This window comes from Ixodes scapularis, unplaced genomic scaffold, assembly GCF_016920785.2.
Source record: "Ixodes scapularis isolate PalLabHiFi unplaced genomic scaffold, ASM1692078v2 PGA_scaffold2__306_contigs__length_199485367, whole genome shotgun sequence".
Taxonomy (NCBI): Eukaryota; Metazoa; Arthropoda; class Arachnida; order Ixodida; family Ixodidae; genus Ixodes; species Ixodes scapularis.
This window is the reverse complement of record NW_024609857.1, coordinates 198,194,274-198,214,269: the sequence shown is the minus strand read 5'-3', so window position 1 is coordinate 198,214,269 and position 19,996 is coordinate 198,194,274. Positions and strand designations below refer to the sequence as shown.

The window sequence follows — 19,996 nt, the reverse complement described above, 5'->3', positions numbered from 1 at the left end:
ATTTGAGCGCAGCGTCAAGTTGCAGACTCATGTGGGCTATTAGTGAAAACCGCTGCTCTCACTTTTAGCCTTTCACCCTTCGACGGTTGCCGCCATGCATGTACGGCAGCGATTCCTACCTAAGCGGGAAACTGCGCAAATCCTAGGAGGTGCTGCTAAGTTATCTCCTTGAGAAACTACAATTTTTGTATTCACAGTGTGTTTCGTTCTGCTGACGCAGTTTATAGTTCCGAAACCAGACATTTCGAACAAGAGATGTGCGCGAGATGATCGCTTCATGTGTTGGCTGCTCTCGGGGTACTTGCAATCGGAGCACCGTTTCTTCCAGTTCGGACTTGAACTGTTCTCAGAATTTAATTTGGGGAATGAGAGCTCGTCATCTGGTGCAGTAGCTCTGCAAAGCACCACTGGTTTGGAGTCTGAGACTGTTGGAATGTTGCGGGAGTATGGAACCGAACAAAAGACGACAACGTTGCACCCTCAATATTTCCATTCTATGCTTCTCAATCTGGATAAATTGCAAGCACTGCATGTGCTCCTAATAGATAATTCTTTTTTTAAAAAACCTGCATATTGATTTCCTTTTTTTTTGTATTTATAGACTAGTATCGAGACCGTTTATAACTAGGGTTCGGAATTTTCGGTTTAAACCGATAGAAACCGATAAAAGTATGCCAAATTCATTTTCGTAAATTCGGTTTTAACCGAAAGAGGTCAGTTTGTAGTTTTGGCGTTTTTGGTTTAAAGCGATAAAAGCCGATAAAAGTATGTCTAATTCGTTTTCTAAAATTCAGTTTTAACCGAAAAAGGTCAGTCTTTTAGTGCCGCGTCAAGGTGGGTGGGGGAGGAAGAGAGAGGGAGTTCTGCAAGGTTCGACATTGTGTGACGTCTTCGTGATTGCCCTGTTCCAAGGTTCAACATGCGACAAAAGAGGTCTTGGATTGGCCTTCGAGGGACAACTGTGTCTTTTCTGTGATCGGGCTTAGTCTGTCAAGTTCCCGGTCCCCCCAAAAAAAAGTTTGGATGGGGGCTAGCATAAGGTTTTTCGCTTCATGCACTTCAGAGGTCATCGAGGAAAGCCGTTAGTACCTTTCTTAACACCCTCCCTTTGGTTAAAAACACAACTACATTGGATATTTTCTTTTGCCATTCCGCTGGTTTCTGTGCGGTCATCACCTCAGACGGTCACGTCGTCAGAATAGGAAGGAAAAGGAGAGCGCTGGAAAATAGACCGATCTCACCAGCCAGTTTGACTACGCCACCGCTGCCACATTGCATCGAGGGAACTTTAGTCTTTCTGCTCGTGCGACAACCTCACTGTAGCTCTGCGTGCGCAGAGCACAAGCAGCCTCGTGCACTGCCGATTGCCTCCTGTGAACTAAAGTTATTGCAGCCTCGCGCATGCGCCGAACGCTTGGTGAGATCGGTCTATTATTCCCGCGAATTCGTCAATTTTGAGGTGTGTCCCGACGGAAGTTGTAGCGAAGACCACGTATGGATATGTGTGGTTATTCTCCGAGTGATCACAAATGTCACAGCTATAGGATCATGTAATCCTGTGTTCGATGGTGTTTTTTTTATATTCACCGAAAAAAAAAAACGGTAAACTTATTTTGGAATAAATATACACCAAAAAAAAAAGCTAAAATCGAATTTTAAAATAAACACCGAAAAAAGTATGCCGAATTTCGAAAAAATAAAAACCGGAAAAGCGGAACCCTAGTTATAACGTAGTCAAGGGGTATCAGAAACCACTTCACTATATCCCATTCTTTGTTATATCTAGACTCCATAAAAATGATGTGAAAAAAAAAATCACGAGTCATTCCACTCTGTGAAGGTGGATGACCAGCAGAGCTGTTTAGCAGACAAGACAGATTTACTTTAAATCTGTGTCGTGTGCTTTGAATTTTTTGTATGGGGAAGGCGTGTGCGTGCACGCCGACACGGAACATGAAGCGAACAAAGAAGCACGCACGGCACCGAGCTCAAGTTTGCGTTTGGTCGGTGTAGAGAGCCTAGATTAAGGGGGGACACTACCCAAAAGGGTCAACTTTTGAACCTTTGGCCTAATATGAATGAAATTTACAATATATGTACGTTGCGAGGCAGAATGCAGTGCCAAGTTTCATCTGAGTACATGAATTGTAAAATATATTATATTCGTTTTTATCGGGGACACGCGGACTTTATTTAGAAATTTCGTACCGCTCAGGCTAGCGCACTACCCGGTCAAATCGCGTCGTATAGACCGCAGGGACAGCAGGCAACGGAACACTAGGCTCGTGTCCTTGACTCGGACTGTTTTGGCCGATTGGTGAACCGGGACGACTGGGGCACGTTGCCCTTGGGCAGCTGTCAGTTTCCACTTCTGGAAACTCGTAGCAGTCACTATTTTCCGCACTTCCCCTCTCCTGTTTAAATTGGACCGGGGCTCTTCGGTTCAATTGGGCAACCGTGCCTCAACTCTACCACATACGAGCGTGGCCGGCTGAAGGACCACGCCCTTCTGTCTGCGTTCTTTCACCCAGACCACGTCACCGGGCTTTAACTGAGGCAGGTGACGTGCCGCATGGCGGTTGTTATAGAAGCGGCGTTGCGTATCCCTAAGGAGCGTGTCGTTTTGACGGACCTCCTTCAGGTTCGGCGTACTTGGCGCCAGTTTCTTTGGGTGGAGTGGAAGCGTGGTACGGAGCCGCCGACTCATGAGCAGCTCCGCTGGCGTGCTCCCTAGTTGTCCCGGGGTGTCCCTGTAAGCCAAATAGCTACAGAGCCAAATAGGGATCATTAGACTTCAACAACAGTCTTCAGTCTTTTTATCAAAAAGCAAGCCCAGTCAGGAAAAATGAGCTGGAAATGCCATAGAGCGCCTTGAGCGAAGGCTTGAGGACTTGGGGTTAGTAAAATATGCAATAAATTCTGCTTAGAGCGGAGCGCGAGCTCTGCTCACCCGACGCAAAGAGAACAGCCGACAAATCCAGTCCAAGCCTTGTATTGGATTGAATTGGATTGAGTGCGCAACAGTAGGCTAAATCCAGTTAGAACTACCATACTAGATTTAGTAACAAATGGGAAAGCCGTAGACCCTAATCCAATCCAAGCCTTCAGCCGAAAGTATCCGAAAGTATGCATCTGGCGGCCATGCTGTCATTCAGTTATTGTCGTGTGTGGTTGAGCGTCGTGTTTTCATCATGTTTGCGGGAGTGGCCTCTTCACTGACGATGTCGGGACTCTACAGTGGTCAGGGAATTTCACCTGAAATTGTCAGGGAAAACCTGGAAAAGTCGGGGAATTTCAAAATAATAATTTGCTAGACACCCTGTTCTATAAAAGACATCCACAAAGTAAGAAAACAATTCCACAGTTGCATTGCCCATTAAATTCCAGTTAGGAAAAACCATGAGTGAGTCTCCTTTTGTTCCATTACTAAATGACAATTTTCCTAAACTGAAATTTGTGCCAAAAAGTGGAACGGAGAAAAATGCATTCATAGTGCTCCAACCTCTAGCTGGGACATGGTTGGTCATGGCAAGGAGTGACATGATAGGGTTTCGATACTGCATAAAAATAAAGTCGGCGCTCGCTCTCATTGCACCGATTCATCTTGGTGAGAGCCCCCGTTGAAACACGGACTTGCAGCAGCAGGAAGGACCTGCCTAAACTTAGCGAGTAGGAGTACAGCCGGCCGTGTCCCATAGCTTTCTAGCAGCCTGGTTACAACTCCAGAGTGCATTGGACATTCAGACGATGGGACCGGGTGATCTGCTCAGTACGCTTCTTCCTGTGTTTACCTTCGCACAAACTCTTGTACGCTGGGAGCCCCCAAAAAGTGCCCCAGCACTCTATCCACATTGGTCGACAACACCTACAGGACTGTGCAGTTAAGGAAAGTCATATGTTTGAAAATGCACGCACTGTGTTTGGTCGTGAAGGGATGTCGTGCAGTGAGGTCGGCAAATCGAAACAGAAACTTAGTTGCCCACCCCAAGATGCTTCAGGTAGCATCTGGCCGCCAAGATCGCTTCGATTCTTGAAGGGGTACAATCCTTTGGGAAAAAATTTCGACCAGCAGGACGCATCTTTTGGAAAAAGAAACCCGACCGTGCGAGGGTTCAGAAAATTTCCGCTAACTTTAGTCTTGTAATGTGTTGGGCTGGAGCTTGCCGATCCGTCATCCTTGTTGGCACTGCCTTCCAGTAAAGTGGTAGCAGTATTGGATGTGGTTTAATTTATGTGCCGATAAAACTCCCAAGCTGTTCCTTCGGCCAATCTGGTATATATTGTCCCGCATGTTGTTTAACTCCTCGTTTATTTCTATAGTTTTAATCAGGGTGTCGAACCGGAACCGAACCGAACCGGAACCGAACCGGTATTTTTTCCGGAACTGAACCCGAACCGTTATATTGTTATCGCGATGAACCTGAACCGGAAAAAAAATAATGGTTACCGGCTCATGTCAAAACGGTTCGGCCACGCGCTGTTGACAATGAATGTGCTGTCGATGCCATTTGTTTTTTAAGTGCCGTCAACTGACACACACCTTGCTTACATATTTTTCTTCTCCACTCAGTCTTAGGAATATAAACGCTGCATCCATTAATCTTGACAAACGCTGCATCTATGAATCTTGACATAGGAACCAGTATTGCGCTGGTCGCGGCTTGCACGGAAGAAAGAGAATTAAAAGGCTGTGCAAAAAAAAAAAAAAAAATCGCGTCACGGGATTTCATTTTTTTTCAATCTCGTAAATCCTAAATGCTGCTGTGTGCTCATTTCATAACACGTTTCTAGAACGCGCGAGTTCTTGAAGCTTGCTTCCATCGGAATGAGAAAAGAAAAGGCTCTGGAGTTTGATAATAATGCATCCGGTTTCGTATAGGCACTTAGAAGCTAACATATTTGTGAGACAACGAACTCTTCTATTTTAATATTTATCCTATTACGTCCTTCTGGCGTTGCGTTCGGTGAAGTGTCTTTCATATTCCGTATCTTGTTTAATGAAAACTTCTTTAAGGGTCTAATTTGAGTTACCGAAGGCTAGTTCAAATAAAGAAAGCTGTATTTTCTCCCCACTGTTCCTTCAATTGCTTACACGCCGAGGTGGCGGGATAGTTAGCGAGTTCTACTTGTAAGTGGGTTTGTAAGGAGGTCGCGGATTTTACAGCTATTGCGTCGGACCGAATTAGATGAAGTCCGAATGCGTAAACGTCGGTGAGGTAACCTTTGAGTGCACATAAAGAAACCATTCCTGGTAGAAATCCCTGAGCATTACACTCCGATGTATCCCGTTTCGTATGTGCTGATTTCAGATGTTTTATTTGTAATTTATTTTGATGTTGCAATTTGTCATTTATAATTTCCGAACCGGTTCGCGAACCGGTTCAGCACCCCGAACCGGTTTGCAAATCGAATTAATTGAACCGGAACAAAATTAATTTACCTGAACCGTAACCGAACCCATATTTTTTTCGGTTCGACACACTGGTTTTAATTTAGATAAGCATATAAACAAGACTGACAGCTTTTTTTTTTTTTTTTTTTTTTTATAGATTACCAACATTTTGTTGTTGTTATGATTACAGACTCGAGATTTGTTCTCGTAACCGCTAAAGTCTTATAATGTAACTCAAAAAAGGTAAAAACTAGGACCAATTGTGCATTTTTTAAATACTCAGAAAAGGAAAAAAGCTTCAGGGTGGCTTCCTGCCAATAAGAAACTTAAGCTCTCCAGGACCCCAGGACCCCGAAAAAGTGCTCATTACGAAATGTCGAGAACCAGTCCAATGCTTCCGTGAGCTTCCTTTCCAGGTTTTGAACGGCTTCGACCATGGTTGTATTTTGTTTCAAGTTTTGTCTAACAACCAGAGGTAGCAGATGATGTGCACCTCCGTTGCAAGAGCTTGTGAGCACATGCACACGGCTGTTGCTACAAATGCGTTGCCCTCCGCAGGGTCGGGACGACCTGAGGCAGGATGCGGTGATGCAGCAAGCCTTTGAGCTGGTGAACCAGCTGCTGCGACAACAGGACGGCCACCACAAGGGGGCAGGCAAGCTCAGAGTTCGCACCTACAAGGTGTGTGGGGTGCACTCTGCCACAACTCATTAATTTTCTTCACTAATCTGCCTGCTTCTTTTTGTGGCCCATTTTTCACGCTGATTTGCGTCGTCAACTAGTCTAAGTTACAACTTGAAATTAGAATGTGAAAAAATTATTCATCGCTTTTTTGATAAATGAACTTCATCGAGGGGATACTACACGGTTGAACCCATTTCTAACGAACCCAGGAGTAGCAAAACGAGCTAATGTTTGGTTTGCATTCCTGGTAGTATGTTTTCAGTGGAATTTGAGCCCTTTTTTAGAAATGAAATTTGCAGCAAGGTCATAAGTATTTACCTATTTATTTATTTATTTCCGGAAAACATTCTAATATCTGAAAAAAAAAAAAAAAATATTCACCAAAAATTGTCAAAATGAAAGTATTTAAAATAAAGCATAATTGTTTGCCAATTGTTTGGCTCTGGGTAATGCCGGGACGCTTTCTTGGGGAAAATTGATGCTGATACGTAGTTGACGAGCTCTGTCCCGTCGCACCAGTCGCGTCACCTTGGCAACATCGTGGCAGAAGGGAGGGCTTGGTTTCTTTCTGGTCAGAGACTCTGAGAAGAAAGATTTTGTGGCCGTGAGCACCCACTTTAATCCGCAGCCAACGTCGGTTGCTCGGCAGAGTTCTAATGTGAAACACTAAACCCAGCCTCAGAGGCACCAAGGTTATAGAGTGCAAACGACCAGACAGCTGTAGGAAGACACGAAACCCCAAACGCAGGTCGCCCATGAGCTCTCGGACCCTTCGGAAAAGAGCAGCTTTGGAAAGAGGGGAGCACTGCCCTGCTGCTCGTGTTTAGACCTCGCTGCATTTATTGCGTTTGCTTCCACTACGTACATGAGAGAATTCAAGCTTAGGGTTAAAACTCTATTAAAACGAACCTCCGGAATGGCACAATCTTTAATTAGAGCTGCAGTGGAGATAGGATTACTCTAATCAAACCGGAGTGCTTCTGGTTCCTCTATCTTTTTGACTTTCTTTGTGCTGGAGGGTTTCGGCTACGATTGTAGGTCGACGTCCTCCTTCCAATTGGGCAAAAATTGATTGGCCTGCGATCTTGTAAATACAGGATCTGCATGGCATCTGACACATACCGAGTGTTTTTAAGGAAAAACACTTTTAGCCTTTCCACTCTTGTAAACAAGGAAAACCAGTCGAGCTGTACTATGGTGGGACGACCTCAAGGACGACTTCTTGGATGACCTCGAGGATGATGCCTAAAAGACAACGTCTAGGACGACTTCAAGGATGACGTCTAGGACAACCTCAAGGACGACGTCTAGGACATCTAGGATGACCTCGAGGACGGCGCCTAGGACCACCTCATTGACGACGTCTAGGGCAACCTCGAGGATGATGCCTAGGACGACGTCTAGCGTACAACCTCAAGGACGACGTCTAGGACAACCTCAAGTATGACTTCTAGGATGACCTCCAGGACAACGTCTAGAACAATTTTAAGGACGACTTCTATGACGACGTTTAGGGAAATTCATCCTTTTCCCTCTGGTGAAAACCAGTGTGGAAAGGCTGGAAAGGTTGCCACCGTCTATAAGCGATGGCGGTAGCTGTCCAAAGCTTTGTGTCGATCGAGATTTACTAGTCCACAGACAAAGTCTTTTTACAACTCTGCTGTAAAAAGACTTTGTTTTTCGGTGCGTATAAACTACGCATTGCAAGCAGCTGAAACTCTGTTGGGATGGATAGAGTGAAAGTTTGAGAATATGGCATTACCTAGACCAAAAGATAAAGACCAAATTTCTCTACGGTCCAACATCCACTTAAACCTAATAGTATTGTCTAAACAAGAATTCTTGTTATGGACAAACGAGGCATTTATATTGGCGAAAAATGCTTGGCAGCAAGAAAGAGAATATAGCTTTCTTTCTTGGTGATAAGATTTTTTTTTTCTTCTTTCAGCGCAATAAATTTTAAAGGCGCCCACAATGCCATTTCTTGTTTTGATGATATAAGGCTTAGGTAGACGTCAACTGGTAGAGAAATTTGGTCTTTCTCTTTTACTTTTTATTTATGCGGGCTGAAAAACATGGTTCTTCTCAAGAACGCCCGGTACTTTTCACTGAAAGTGTATTTGTGATTTGCGTGCAGCGAGTCGTATAGCAGGCGACTCTATCCGGCCTCGCAGGTGGTTCCCCTGTCCAGGCGCAGTGGCCTGGTGCAGTGGTGCAAGGGCACCCAGCCCTTTGCTGAGTTCCTGCTGAACTCCCGGTCTGGGGCACACTTGCGCTACCAGCCCCGAGACTGGACAGCCATGGAGTGCCGCAAGGCCATGCAGGTGGGCCTGCCTGCGCCCCGCTCCCTTGGGCTCCGTTGTCAGTGCCCACGGGCTGGAGCAAAATTGTTATAGTACTAAGTGACAGGTCAAGAAGGTAGCGGCAAATGCCCCTCAAAGGGAATCCTATATCCCTCCGCCACCTCCGCATCCAATAGCGTCTCATCGTTTCTGTGACGTCGCGGCCAACGCGCGAGGAGGGTCTTGCCTTTCTCTACATATTTTCTTTATCTTTCGACTTTGACTTAGCATTGTGGAAGCCACGAGAGGGAGATTAAAGTTTTCTCCCTCCGATGGAAACTAATACGACTTTTAGGGATTAGGTTCCCCCTCCGACGGATACAAAGGCTACTTTCAGGGGCTCGGTTCCCCTCTGATGAATACAAAGGTCGCTTTCTTAAAAAGTGGGGCTCAAAGACAAGTTGGCACCACTCTGTGGCCATTGTCTATCCATTGGAGCGGAACAAGGAGCGTTTCCAGTGAACTCTTTTTTCAACTGCGGAGGGATTTGAAACGGGCGCATCACGCTTGTGGGAGGAGCTTCTCCTACCTTCTTCTTGACTTGTAACCGACTGTAGGTCAACTCGGTGGTGGAACTCCAAAGGGGGGCTTCCCTGCGCCTGTGAGGGGGCACATTGTCGTCATTGGCTTCCCTTCTGTGTGCTTTTTGGGTGATAAACTTTTTTCGGAGACTGTTTTTCGCATATTTACAATTTCAAAATTTTCCGATTTTCTAATAATGTGTTTTTTGCATGTTGCTGTGGGTATCGAAACACTTAGAAAACCTTTGCCCACCAAAGGTGCAAAAATAAGCGTTGGCACGCACAACACATCTACGGTAGATTCACCTAGATACTTTAGATTCACGGACACAGAAATCTTTACATGTGTCACCATAGTTCAAAGCACAGAGCAGAGATACGCAATTTTTGTCCAAACCTTGGAGGTAGCAGACAAATTGTGCCAAATTTGCTGGCAGTGCCACAGTTAAGTTTCGAGTGCTCTCTGTCGTACAGCATCTGTGGCAAATTCTAGGACTTGAAGGACCTAGTTGCATTGGGTTTAAAGGCTTCTAAGAAGGAACTTGCGCATAGATCAATTTTTACAAAAACATGCTGCAGAAAGGCCCTATATAGTGAAGAAAAATTACTTGCCACACATAATCTGGCCTGTTTCTGCGGGAAAACTGCCGATTGAGAAATGATTGCACTCGGGGTTTTCCCCTTTCTTGAAGTCATTTTATTTGTAAAATTAATAGAACTCATGAAACAATTTTTGACGTCTATTAAAACACTGAAAATACACTGATTTAAAGAAACCTCGAATGTGTAGTTGTGGGAAGTCTTAACATGGGACAAACTTTAGCAATTTTGTTCTGCAGGAGAACCCGTTTGACACGTTTTTCAGGGGGAATGCGGTAAAAGAACATAGGAACCTTGTAACAACCAATCACTAGGGGTGAGCAAATAGTTTGAATATTTGTAGAATATTTTTAATATGCAATTCATATTTGATTTGACAAGTTCCTTTTTGACCGCAGTTCAATATTCGACAGAGTTACAAACATTTGGGCAGAGAACGAGTAAGTGCCTTGTGAAATTCAAAACAACCTAACTCCTCTGTATATACCTTGGAAGATATGTGACAAACACATACATGGTACCTACAAATATTTACTTCGTGGCATGAAAAAAAAAAATTAGTCTAACGAGGCTGCAAAATACAAGGCTCGAAGTTAATGTGAAATTGCCGTACAAGATTTGGCATCATCATTTTCGAGCTTTGTGCATACCGTAGAATGCCGCACATCCGCCAATTCCACATTAAGCGCCCATATCCAAATTTTTAAGATGTGAGAAAATATGCACAGTACATTTAGATGTAAAATTGATGACCGGACAAGCGCCCATCCCCCAATTTTTTGCGATTATCTCTAAATTTTGAGGGGGTGCTTGCCCGGTATTTTACGGTATGTCACACTGGATCATCACTACCCGGCAAACTTTTTTCAGTGTCACACATTCGGTTCTCATGCCAAACACTTAGAAAGATATGACTTGTGCAGTGGACTGTCTGGAGGTCTGGCACGTTGCTCATAAACAGGGTTTCGTGTTTTCGGCATATACCGATAAGCCCAGAGATTGTGATTGTGGCCGAGCCGGTTTTATCAAAATCTCGGGAAATCTGAGAGAAATCCCAAATTGGAGCTGTCCTAAAATAAGATATTTGCACTAAAGGCCTAGTGAAGAGGAATCTTTACCGACAGCTTTATTTTGCGTTCATCAGGAACGTGGCTCTTGTGGAGTCTTGCGCAAGGTCGCTTCTTCTTCTTTCGGGGCTCCAATTTTGGTCACTGCGAGAGCGAGATTTAATTTGTCTCGCGCCAAGCGAGAGAAGGTGGCATTTAAAGACGGTTCAATTTCTAAGACGAGCAGAGAATGCAGTTCGTCCGCTACGAAGCGCCATTTGCAGATAGAAATAAAACGAGAAAACACCGTACGTCTCCTGCTAACATATCGATGAAAAGTCTATCGCCTGCTAGAAACTGAGCGCCGTGGCGGAGTGAGGTCGGACGCGGGCAGTAAATGTGATCACAGCCGCTATTTCACTTCGGAAGCCATTGAGCATTTCCTAACTTCTTTTGAGAATCTGGAGTTGTTCTGCTGCTGCGCAGAAGCCGATGCCGACCGGTGGATGAAGAAGTTCTAAGGAAGAGCACATCGGAGGCCGCAATCAGCCTTTCTCTCTATCTGGGAGTTAGTGAGACGGTCTGGCCAGATTTTGCCCTATTTTGAACTTGCAAATGGGTCAGAGATGTCTGATTGGTCGACGACGCACAAGCCGTGGCATCCAATGGGAGGCCGAGAACGCTTGGCTCTCGCCTTGACCAAAATGGGGCCCCAGGAACCGCATCCGTTAACTCGGCTCCTCTTATCGGTACCGGGACCGTATTTTGGTCACGCGCATGTTCCCCAGGGGTTGCAGAACCCCACAGCCGTGTCCGGTTTGCTTCGGCACGAGCCCCGATTGATGTCAGTTTTTTGTCCAGTGATAATGAACATTGAATCTGTGAGAAGTAAAACAGCTTCGAATTGGGAGAAGAATAAACCCCGAAAACGGGGAACCCCGCTTTTGAAGGCGTCGGAGCGAAGTTTTGTCCTTTCAAGAACAGCCTGTCGTCGGTTGTTGCTGGAGAAGGGGCGTGTTTCCTTGGTGCAGTTGGTGACCAAGAGCCCTCCCGAGGACCGGCTGAGCACGTACCGGGAAGTCTGCCGCCACTTCCACCCGGTGTTCCGCTACTTCTTCTTCGAGAACTTCCCAGAGCCCGTCCGGTGGTTTGAGCGCCGTCGGGCGTACGTGCGCAGCGTGGCCACGGGCTCCATCGGTACGTGGAGCCCCTCTCGGCTTTGCTTTTCTGGTTTCAAAGTTGAGTGAAAAGTTCTCTGCATGGAACTGAGGTTAATGCTTATTCCCAAAAACATGCTCTTCCGTTGCCTTCCAGGCTCGAAACAGATATCCGTTCCCAGTGATGGATGTCCAGAAAATCTGAGTTGTGAGAATAATAGCGCCAAAAAACAAAAGGACGAGTAGAAGGACGACTTACACCACAAAGCTCCTTTGTATGTCATCCTTCTACTTGTCCTCTGTGTTTTTGGGCACTTTTATTCTCTGCAATATAAAACCAACTCTGCCATATACATACCCTTCTCCATTTTGACTTTGCATACATAGTAGTAAACTTTTGTCTTCGGTGATCTCTCAAATATCTAAAAGACTTTCTTTGTTTCCTCAGTTGCGCTGTTATCTTTTTCTGACAGTCTTTTTTATATTGAATGCACTGAAATTCAGAAAGGACTACCGTAAAAACCCGGGCAAGCGCCCACTCAAGATTTAGAGATAATTGCGAAAAAATGGGGGATGGGCATTTGTCCGGTCATCAGTTTTACATATCAGTGTTCTGTGCATACTTCTCAGATCTTACAAATTCGGGAATGGGCACTTAGTGTGGAATGGGCGGATGCCCAGTATTCTACGGTAGATCCTAGCATTCACATACTTGATTTCACTAATAACTACGCAAGTCCATTACATTATGCGCCGAAGCGGCCTTTTTTCTAAGAGCTGCGCCACATTTGCTCCAAACTGGGCTTCAGTGAAACAAAACACAAATATATATATATTTTATCGTCGGTCGATTATAATATTTGAAGAAGTAGGAGTAAAGACAAATGATACAAACATGTATTTTGCAGTGTCTCTACTCGGCGTATAGTTTGTTTTATCTTGGGTCGGAGCACAGTCGAAAGCTCGAACACACGCAGCCAAGAGAACACACGCTAAAAGCGCAAGTCACGGGACGTTTGCTGTACTCGATTGCTTTAGCCGATGAGAGAACATGTCTGGAAGATGGACGAATGCCAAGGTGTCGTGCTTTGGAACTCTGTGGTTGGTCCCATTGGGTGGTAGCATATGCTGCACTTTAAATTACCAAGTATAGAGCTTGCTCATCAACCACACTGGCCGGTCGATGCGTTGGCAAGTTGATCGCCGACGTCGTCTAAATTTCCAGACAATGTGGGGAGCTAAAAGTTGCGAGAAAACATTGCCAAATCGTAGGATGGCAGCTGCTGCGATGAGACAGAGTCTCCAGACGAGGTCACTCAATTATCGTGTCTGCCGCATGCCCTTGTGCCGCATCTCACCAGGACACGTCGAGGTTGATCGCTTTTCGCCGGAGTCCTAGGACCAACGACTGACTCAAGTGTGCGCCTGGGTTAGCGCGATAGGCTCGGTCGTTTGGGACTTCTTTCTCGGGGAAAATGCAGAAAACACGGGACAACCAAGTTCGGATTTTGTCGCCACGCGTCAGCTCAAGTGGCCATCAACGTCGGTTGCCCTCGGAAAGCTGACGCGAAACACGATATAACTGCCAATCGTTACAAAAGTGGGTGCTTCCCCAGACCGAGAAGGCCCATTCACGCAGGGGCATCTACTTAGGTTTTTTTTACATTACTTTGTGAGTTGCCGAAACACCCGTGCTTGGCATACCGCCTGCAAAGGTGCTCCTTGTATTGGCTGCCACGCCTTGTACAAAGAGCAGATTCCCCGGTGACTCGACGTAAGCTGACGAAGCCTCTCGTAACATATAAGGTAACATAAACAAACGGTGCTGCATGAACGAGCCTCTGCAAGATTAGTGCGTGGATGACTAGGCAGCCACGAGTACAAAGGGGATGACTGAGCTATATAATGAGAAAAACTGTATATATCAAACTAGTTTGATATATACAGTCGAATCCCGTTAATTCAAACTGGATGGGAACCAAAAACTTGCTTAAATAAAGCAAACTCTGAATTACCGGGAGTTTCCTTCCATAGAGACGCACAGGATATGAACTGCATGTTACTTTCAATTATGTGCAAGTTTGAATTAATGAGATTCGACTGTAATGCATATTTTAATTTGGAAAGGAAACAATATTTGCCACGCATCTGCGTTTCATTCCTATTGCAAACAAATGACTCAAAGTATTTTCCAGTCTACAAGTTGCACCTACGTTAGTGATGGAGCGTTGCGAAGAATGGTGCACAGAGCCGCTGTAGTCGTGGACCCATGCCGCATCGCTCCGGACAATCTTCGGACTGCCGGAAGAGCAGGTCAATGGCAGGCGCTGTCCCTTTCCTCCTTTGGCATAAATCTCAACACGGCCCACATCTTGCAGGGCTAAGGCTCAGATTTTTTCTTAATTATCTAGCGGGAGCGCTAGAGTGCTTGCAAGCTACTTAAATTTAGAATCGAGCATCGAATGAAAATATTGAAGGCAAAAAGTTGTCACCTTTTTTTATGGGGTTTTATTTTGGCACACCCCCTTCCGCACCATTCCGGCGGCTTCAGATTTTTAACCGGAGATAACTTGCAGAGCTGCTCGGTCTGATGATGAGCTCTCATTCTCGGAATTTAATTCCAAACGAATATCATTGGAAGTCGAAATGAGAACTGCCAGTGCTCCCATTGGCACTACCGCCAGAGCTGCGCCGGTATGTGAAATGAGCATCACGTGCACGGAGCGTCTAACTTGAAAGCTATAAATGGCCCCGGTAAAACTAGATACCATGCAAATATAATGTTTATAGTTTGCCAAAGACGTAACAAATAGCAACACCTCCCACAGTACACCCACTTATGCCTTTAGGCGAGCAGTTTCAAACATGCCATTGCCCTATGTACGGCGACGACCGTCTAGAGGTTAAGGTCCATACTTCGAAAAGAAAAAGTTCATGTAAGTCGCAGCACTGGTGAATGAAATGCTTAATGGAATTTTGGAAGAAAACAATGTGCCTTGTACGCCGGAAAATGTTCCATATTAAATTAATCATTGACATTCTTCCACATTTTGATTTTCCTTGTCAAATGACCTGTCCAGTCAAATCTTTTTGTTTTTTCCAGTCAAATGTTTCTTGACTGGGCAAAAATTTCTTTGTCCAGTGAAGTGTTTCTATTTGATGAATTGATGGGGCGTAGCTGAGTCCACTGCTTGTTTCCAGAGTAATGCAGAGCACTTTTCCTGGAGCTTTCCATTCCCTCAGCACACAGGCCTTTCTGTAGTAAGAGAAATTCATTTTTCAAAGTGGCTTGCCAGTCTTGGGAGTGTCATCCGTTGAATAGAGCTGCTCCGGTACGGGAATAACTTCAAATGGGGCAAAGGTGATGATGGAGGTTATTCATAGTAGCCAAGTTCCATATACAACCATGTTTTCCAGACTATAGTCCATACCGAGTGTGTAGACGCTTTTCCAGCATGCAAAATTTGTGCCACCATAACTGGCTGCTGCTTCGCCGCCAAATGGCCAGCCAAAGAATGTGACAAATCTTTACAAAGCCTGCCTTGGAGACAAAAACACTGTAGAGGTCAACAACTTGTCGTGCGACCACAGTGATCAAGTGAAGCAAACAGAAAGAAACAAAAATTAAGGTTGGTTATGGCGGTGCCCATACGCAGCTGCCGAAAAGCACCTGCAATCCGCAAAAAGCAATTTTAGGTCTATATTTTTTTTTTTTTTTTTTTTCAGTTTGCATTTGAGGTTTAATCTGCGCATCAAAAATTTTCCTACACACTACATGTTGACAAATGCCAGCTTACTTAGTTCATGAAGCTTGTCTCATACATAAATCTTCATTAATTAACGTACCGTAGTATCTCGAGAAATGCCCCACCTCCGAGAGATAACCCGCCGCCTACTTTCGGCATGATTTGCTATTTTCGCAGAAACACAGAAAGGTAACCCAGTTGTAGTAATTGCCGGCCCTGGAAAATGGTGACCTCGGTAGAAATGTAGTTAGCCACGGCGGGAAGGACAGTCTTCTTTGGTTTATGGCCCCTGTTTGCAATCACAAGTTTCGCAGGTCACAATATCTCAAACTGGCGTTTTTTTATCTTTTTTTATAGCACAGCAAAAGTTAACTTCTTATTTTCAAACGATTTACTTTTGATTTTAGGTAGGCTATCTGTGGGGATATTGCGGTGCTCAGTTTTCTATCAAATCTGTCGCGTCTCGTCATAATGAGGCACCTAAGGGGTGTGGCCTTTTAAACATGTACAATCAACTCCCGGTAATTTCAAGCTTGTAGGGACAGCGAAATGCTTCAAATGAAACATGCACGGAATTTTAAAAAAAGACACTCCAACGATTTTTTTTAATTTTATTTTGTACTCACAGGGAGAAGTTAATTTTTGCTTGCTTACGCTAGCAGAGGTCCTTCATTAACGAAGAAGCACAACATTAACTATGCTTCACAAATTGCGGACCTTTCTTGGAAAACAGCAGTTTCCAAAGAGAATGCGAAATTGAATGCTATAGTGCCGCAAGCAGTTATCGCGTCAGTGGCACCCGAGATTGAAAGCGACATCATCGTTCTTAGGTCTTATCACTCGCACAATGTCACTGTCCGAAAGCAGACTACAGACCATGGCACATTTGTTGACGACAGTATATTTCGTGGAGAAAACATCTCGTAGGGTTGGGTAAGGCCTCAAACCAAGCTTCTTTGGCCGTACGTGCCGTGCGGCTGCGCTGGCTTCCCTAGCTTCCGCAGAAACAACGCCACAATGCACGCGTCTGCGGGCACGCCTGCTTGGCTCGGCTCGTCATGGCTTCGTGTGGCTCGGCCGCTTAATTGGCTCGACTGCCTGGCGGGCTTGGTGGCGGACAACGCTCGTTCCCTCTTTTTCTCAACCGCACACGCAGTAGATAAAAGCAATCAAGTTTGTGTGCGTGCGATTTAAGCTTGGTCGGCCTAATCGCGATGCTTTTTTGCGCTTCAAAAGCTGCCGGAGTTCTCGTTTGCTTAAAAATAAATCCTTCGTATTGACCAGTCCTTAAGGTTAAATTTGGAATTACCTCGCGTTTTTTCCCTATTGACTCGTACGTATAATTATCGAGTCCATACCCCCGCCGCAAATTGACCAGAAATTTGAATAAAGGGACTTTGACTTACCAAGATTTGAGCGTATAGTCTGGTAAATGAGGTAATTGGGTTCGAGGGTAATTCTCGCGTAGTGCTCCCCGAGCTGCAGGGCCCCTGGGTTTCTCCGGAACAGCGAACCCGAGCATCGTCGTCTGGCCCATGACCGGCACATTTTCTTTTTCCAGTGGGCTACATCCTGGGGCTGGGAGACCGGCACTGCGCCAACATCCTGGTGGACAAGCACACTGCCGAGCTCATCCACATCGACCTCGGTGAGCCCACGCTCCGAGTCTGGAAGCGCTTTTTGGGGGCCCCTTTGGGGACGCCAGTGCCGCCGTTGGTCGCACAAGCTGCGGCGCTCCGACGCAAACGCCGGAGCCAACGAGAAGCATGTTGCTAGTGTCGAAAATTGAATTTAGGTCGGCTTTTAAATTGTATTGCTCGCCCACATTCCCGTTCTCCTCTGAGTGGCGGGGAACCGAGGCCTTTTTGCAAAGTCGACTGCTATGGCCGATTTCAACGAAGGGCAGTAAATCTTCCATCAAAGCGTGTGAGTTAAGGCGAATATTTAAAAAGTGAATTAGCAAATTTTGGATAATTGGTTTGCTAACCATTTTGTCGCACTCATTCCCAGACATCCGGAGGGGTTGATAATGGGATCGTGAAGATATTGTCTTGTTTCTGCGAGTCTCTTTTCTTAAGGCTATTGGGAGTGCAGAAAGAAATTGTACGAACAGTGCCGATTGTTGGGCGAGTTGGTGCCAAATTTAAGAATAGATGCGCTCGAAGACAAGGACGAAAAGAAGGACAGCGGCGTCCATTTACTTCCGCTTTTAGTCTTTCGAACGCTATTGCGTATTCTAGGAAAGAAATTCTTTATACCTAAACTTGTTTGCTGCGGTATAGCTGGGTCTCCTCCAAACGGGTGTTTCACCCTTTCCCTCTTTCCACGTGCACCCAGGGGTGGCCTTCGAGCAGGGCCGCACCCTCAACACCCCGGAGACGGTGCCCTTCCGGCTCACGAGGGACGTGGTGGACGGCATGGGCATCTGCGGCGTGGAGGGCACCTTCCGCAGGTGGGCTGCCGCGCCGCCCGTCCCGGGCGGTCGAAAGCGCGTAACTGCGCCACGGCTCCCACGCTTCACGTTGCAGGAGCCGGCAGCACGGTTTCTCGTTGCGGCGCTAGCGATCGCTCGCGGAAGCACCGGTAAAGAAGGCGAGTTTATGCAAGAGTCGCTGTCGTTCCGCCATCTTTACCCACGACCGGTGTCTGTCAGTGGGCCGGCTCCAAAGCAACTTCCGTCTCCTCGACCGTGCCACCGCCAAGGTCGCAGCTGGCGACTAGAATTAGCGGCGGTGGCTTCGGACGGCGGGAATCGAGTGACCTCAATTGAAGAAGCAGTAAACACGCCTGTCCACGCATTTCAGACACCGTACGCTCGTCGGGGTCTGGGTACCTCAAATGCACCTAAGTATCTGTTTACGGTTAAAGAGAAACGCCAATGTCTGCACTTTCTACGGCAACAGCGGTAGAAAGTGCCGACATCAGCATGTTTCATGTAGGGTTGTTGTGCCACATGACGACACATCACGGTGTAGAGCGACATCATGAAGTCACGTGAGGGCGTTCCTTAACGTCGCAATAGCTGCGTTCTATTAACCCGCACCTCCTGCAGCCGCTGTACTCGGTGTGCCAACTCTGCATGCATTAGCCGTGACTAGAGCCACCAAACTTGGAGTGTCGACGCTCCCGATCGTCTCGCAGGTCCCGCCATTTTGTTGCCTAGTGCAGAGCGGGTGTGGAAGCGTGCGACACCCAAAAGGGGTGCGCCAATTTGCCTCCGCGGCTACATCGACGACAGCAAAAAAATGTTACGTCGCGTAACGAAGCGCCGCCCGCACCCGCTGCATGTCGTCCGTGCCTTCCCGCCTCTGCATTTCTCGACCTCGATCCAGGGTGAAAGTTCGACAGCTTGACATTTGAAAACGTATCTATGTCCCGCGTTGTTCTGTATGTGTTCTCGTGCCATTCGGGCCGCGGGATTTGCTCGGAGCTCGAATTTGTTTGTGTCCAACAACGGTAATACGTTGACGTGTTTTTTGTTTATTCGTGCTGGAATGTATACTACCTCTACAAAGCAATTGCTTGTTTGGCAGTCCAGAAAACATTATGGAATGGCATTCACCAGTGGCACTAAACGATAAAATGTATGCAAGAAGTATCTTTTTCTCTTTATTATCAGGTTACTCTTCGCTCGTTGGCATGGATCGAGTTGACATCTTGGTGCGAATATGATTGTGACATGATCGCGGCTGTTTTCACTGGTGTACGGAAGGGACGTGTTCTCAATTTCTAAGTCTTGGTTGAAAACGGATAGTGCCGATTGTGGCCCTAAACGTTTCGTATGGCGCCGTGCTCGGGGAAGCGAATATTGATTTATAAACTAAGTGCAGCTGCTACGCTCAATGTCTTTGGGAAAGGCTTCTGCTACGCTCCGTCCACCCCCAAGTTGAGACTGCGGCGGAAGCTACGAGCACGTTGGACCGGTCGTACGTCGATCCTTCGCCACACAATCACACTCTCGCCCACATCCTTGCGCGAAGAGCTGGGTCAGGCGACGAAAAGAAGGTGGGGCAACGACCGCAGTCTCTGCTTAGGGGCGAACGGAGTAAAGGAGTCACATCGAAACGCCACCGTCTTCCAATTGGTGGTGCTAAGATTAGAAAATGTGACTTCCTAAGCTTTAGTTAACCTTGTGTGCCATTGTTTTGCCTTGTCGCGGATCATTTTGAACATTCCTGGAGTATGCATTTTCCCGCAATTCCGAATTAAGCTTGGGATAACCGGCAACAATGCCAGCAGGGTGATTGAAGTGTGGTGACTCTGAAGTGGCTAGCGATGGGTGATCCCGTGCAGGTGCTGTGAGCGCACGATGGAGGTGATGCGTGCCTCGGCAGAGTCCCTGGTGACGGTGGTGGAGGTGTTGCTGCATGACCCCCTCTCGGTCTGGACCCTGAGCCCCGAGAGGGCGGCGGCACTCCAGCCGGACGACGCCGGCGCCAGGCGGAGGCCCTCGGACGCCCCGGACCTGCAGCCGCAGCACGAACAGAGTGGGTGGCGCTTGGGACGCT

At 46.5% G+C, this 19,996-nt stretch overlaps 1 protein-coding gene across 1 annotated transcript in view; it reads left to right on the top strand.

Annotated features, from left to right (window-relative positions):
- LOC8039133 (serine-protein kinase ATM) overlaps window positions 1-19,996 on the top strand; it is a 397,758-nt gene that overhangs the window by 366,530 nt on the left and 11,232 nt on the right. Inside the window, exons 54-59 of the mRNA XM_040208992.3 lie at window positions 5,951-6,073; window positions 8,251-8,400; window positions 11,617-11,782; window positions 17,050-17,136; window positions 17,826-17,940; window positions 19,782-19,975. Coding sequence (XP_040064926.2) covers window positions 5,951-6,073; window positions 8,251-8,400; window positions 11,617-11,782; window positions 17,050-17,136; window positions 17,826-17,940; window positions 19,782-19,975 — 835 coding nt within the window. The remainder of the gene's footprint in view (window positions 1-5,950; window positions 6,074-8,250; window positions 8,401-11,616; window positions 11,783-17,049; window positions 17,137-17,825; window positions 17,941-19,781; window positions 19,976-19,996) is intronic.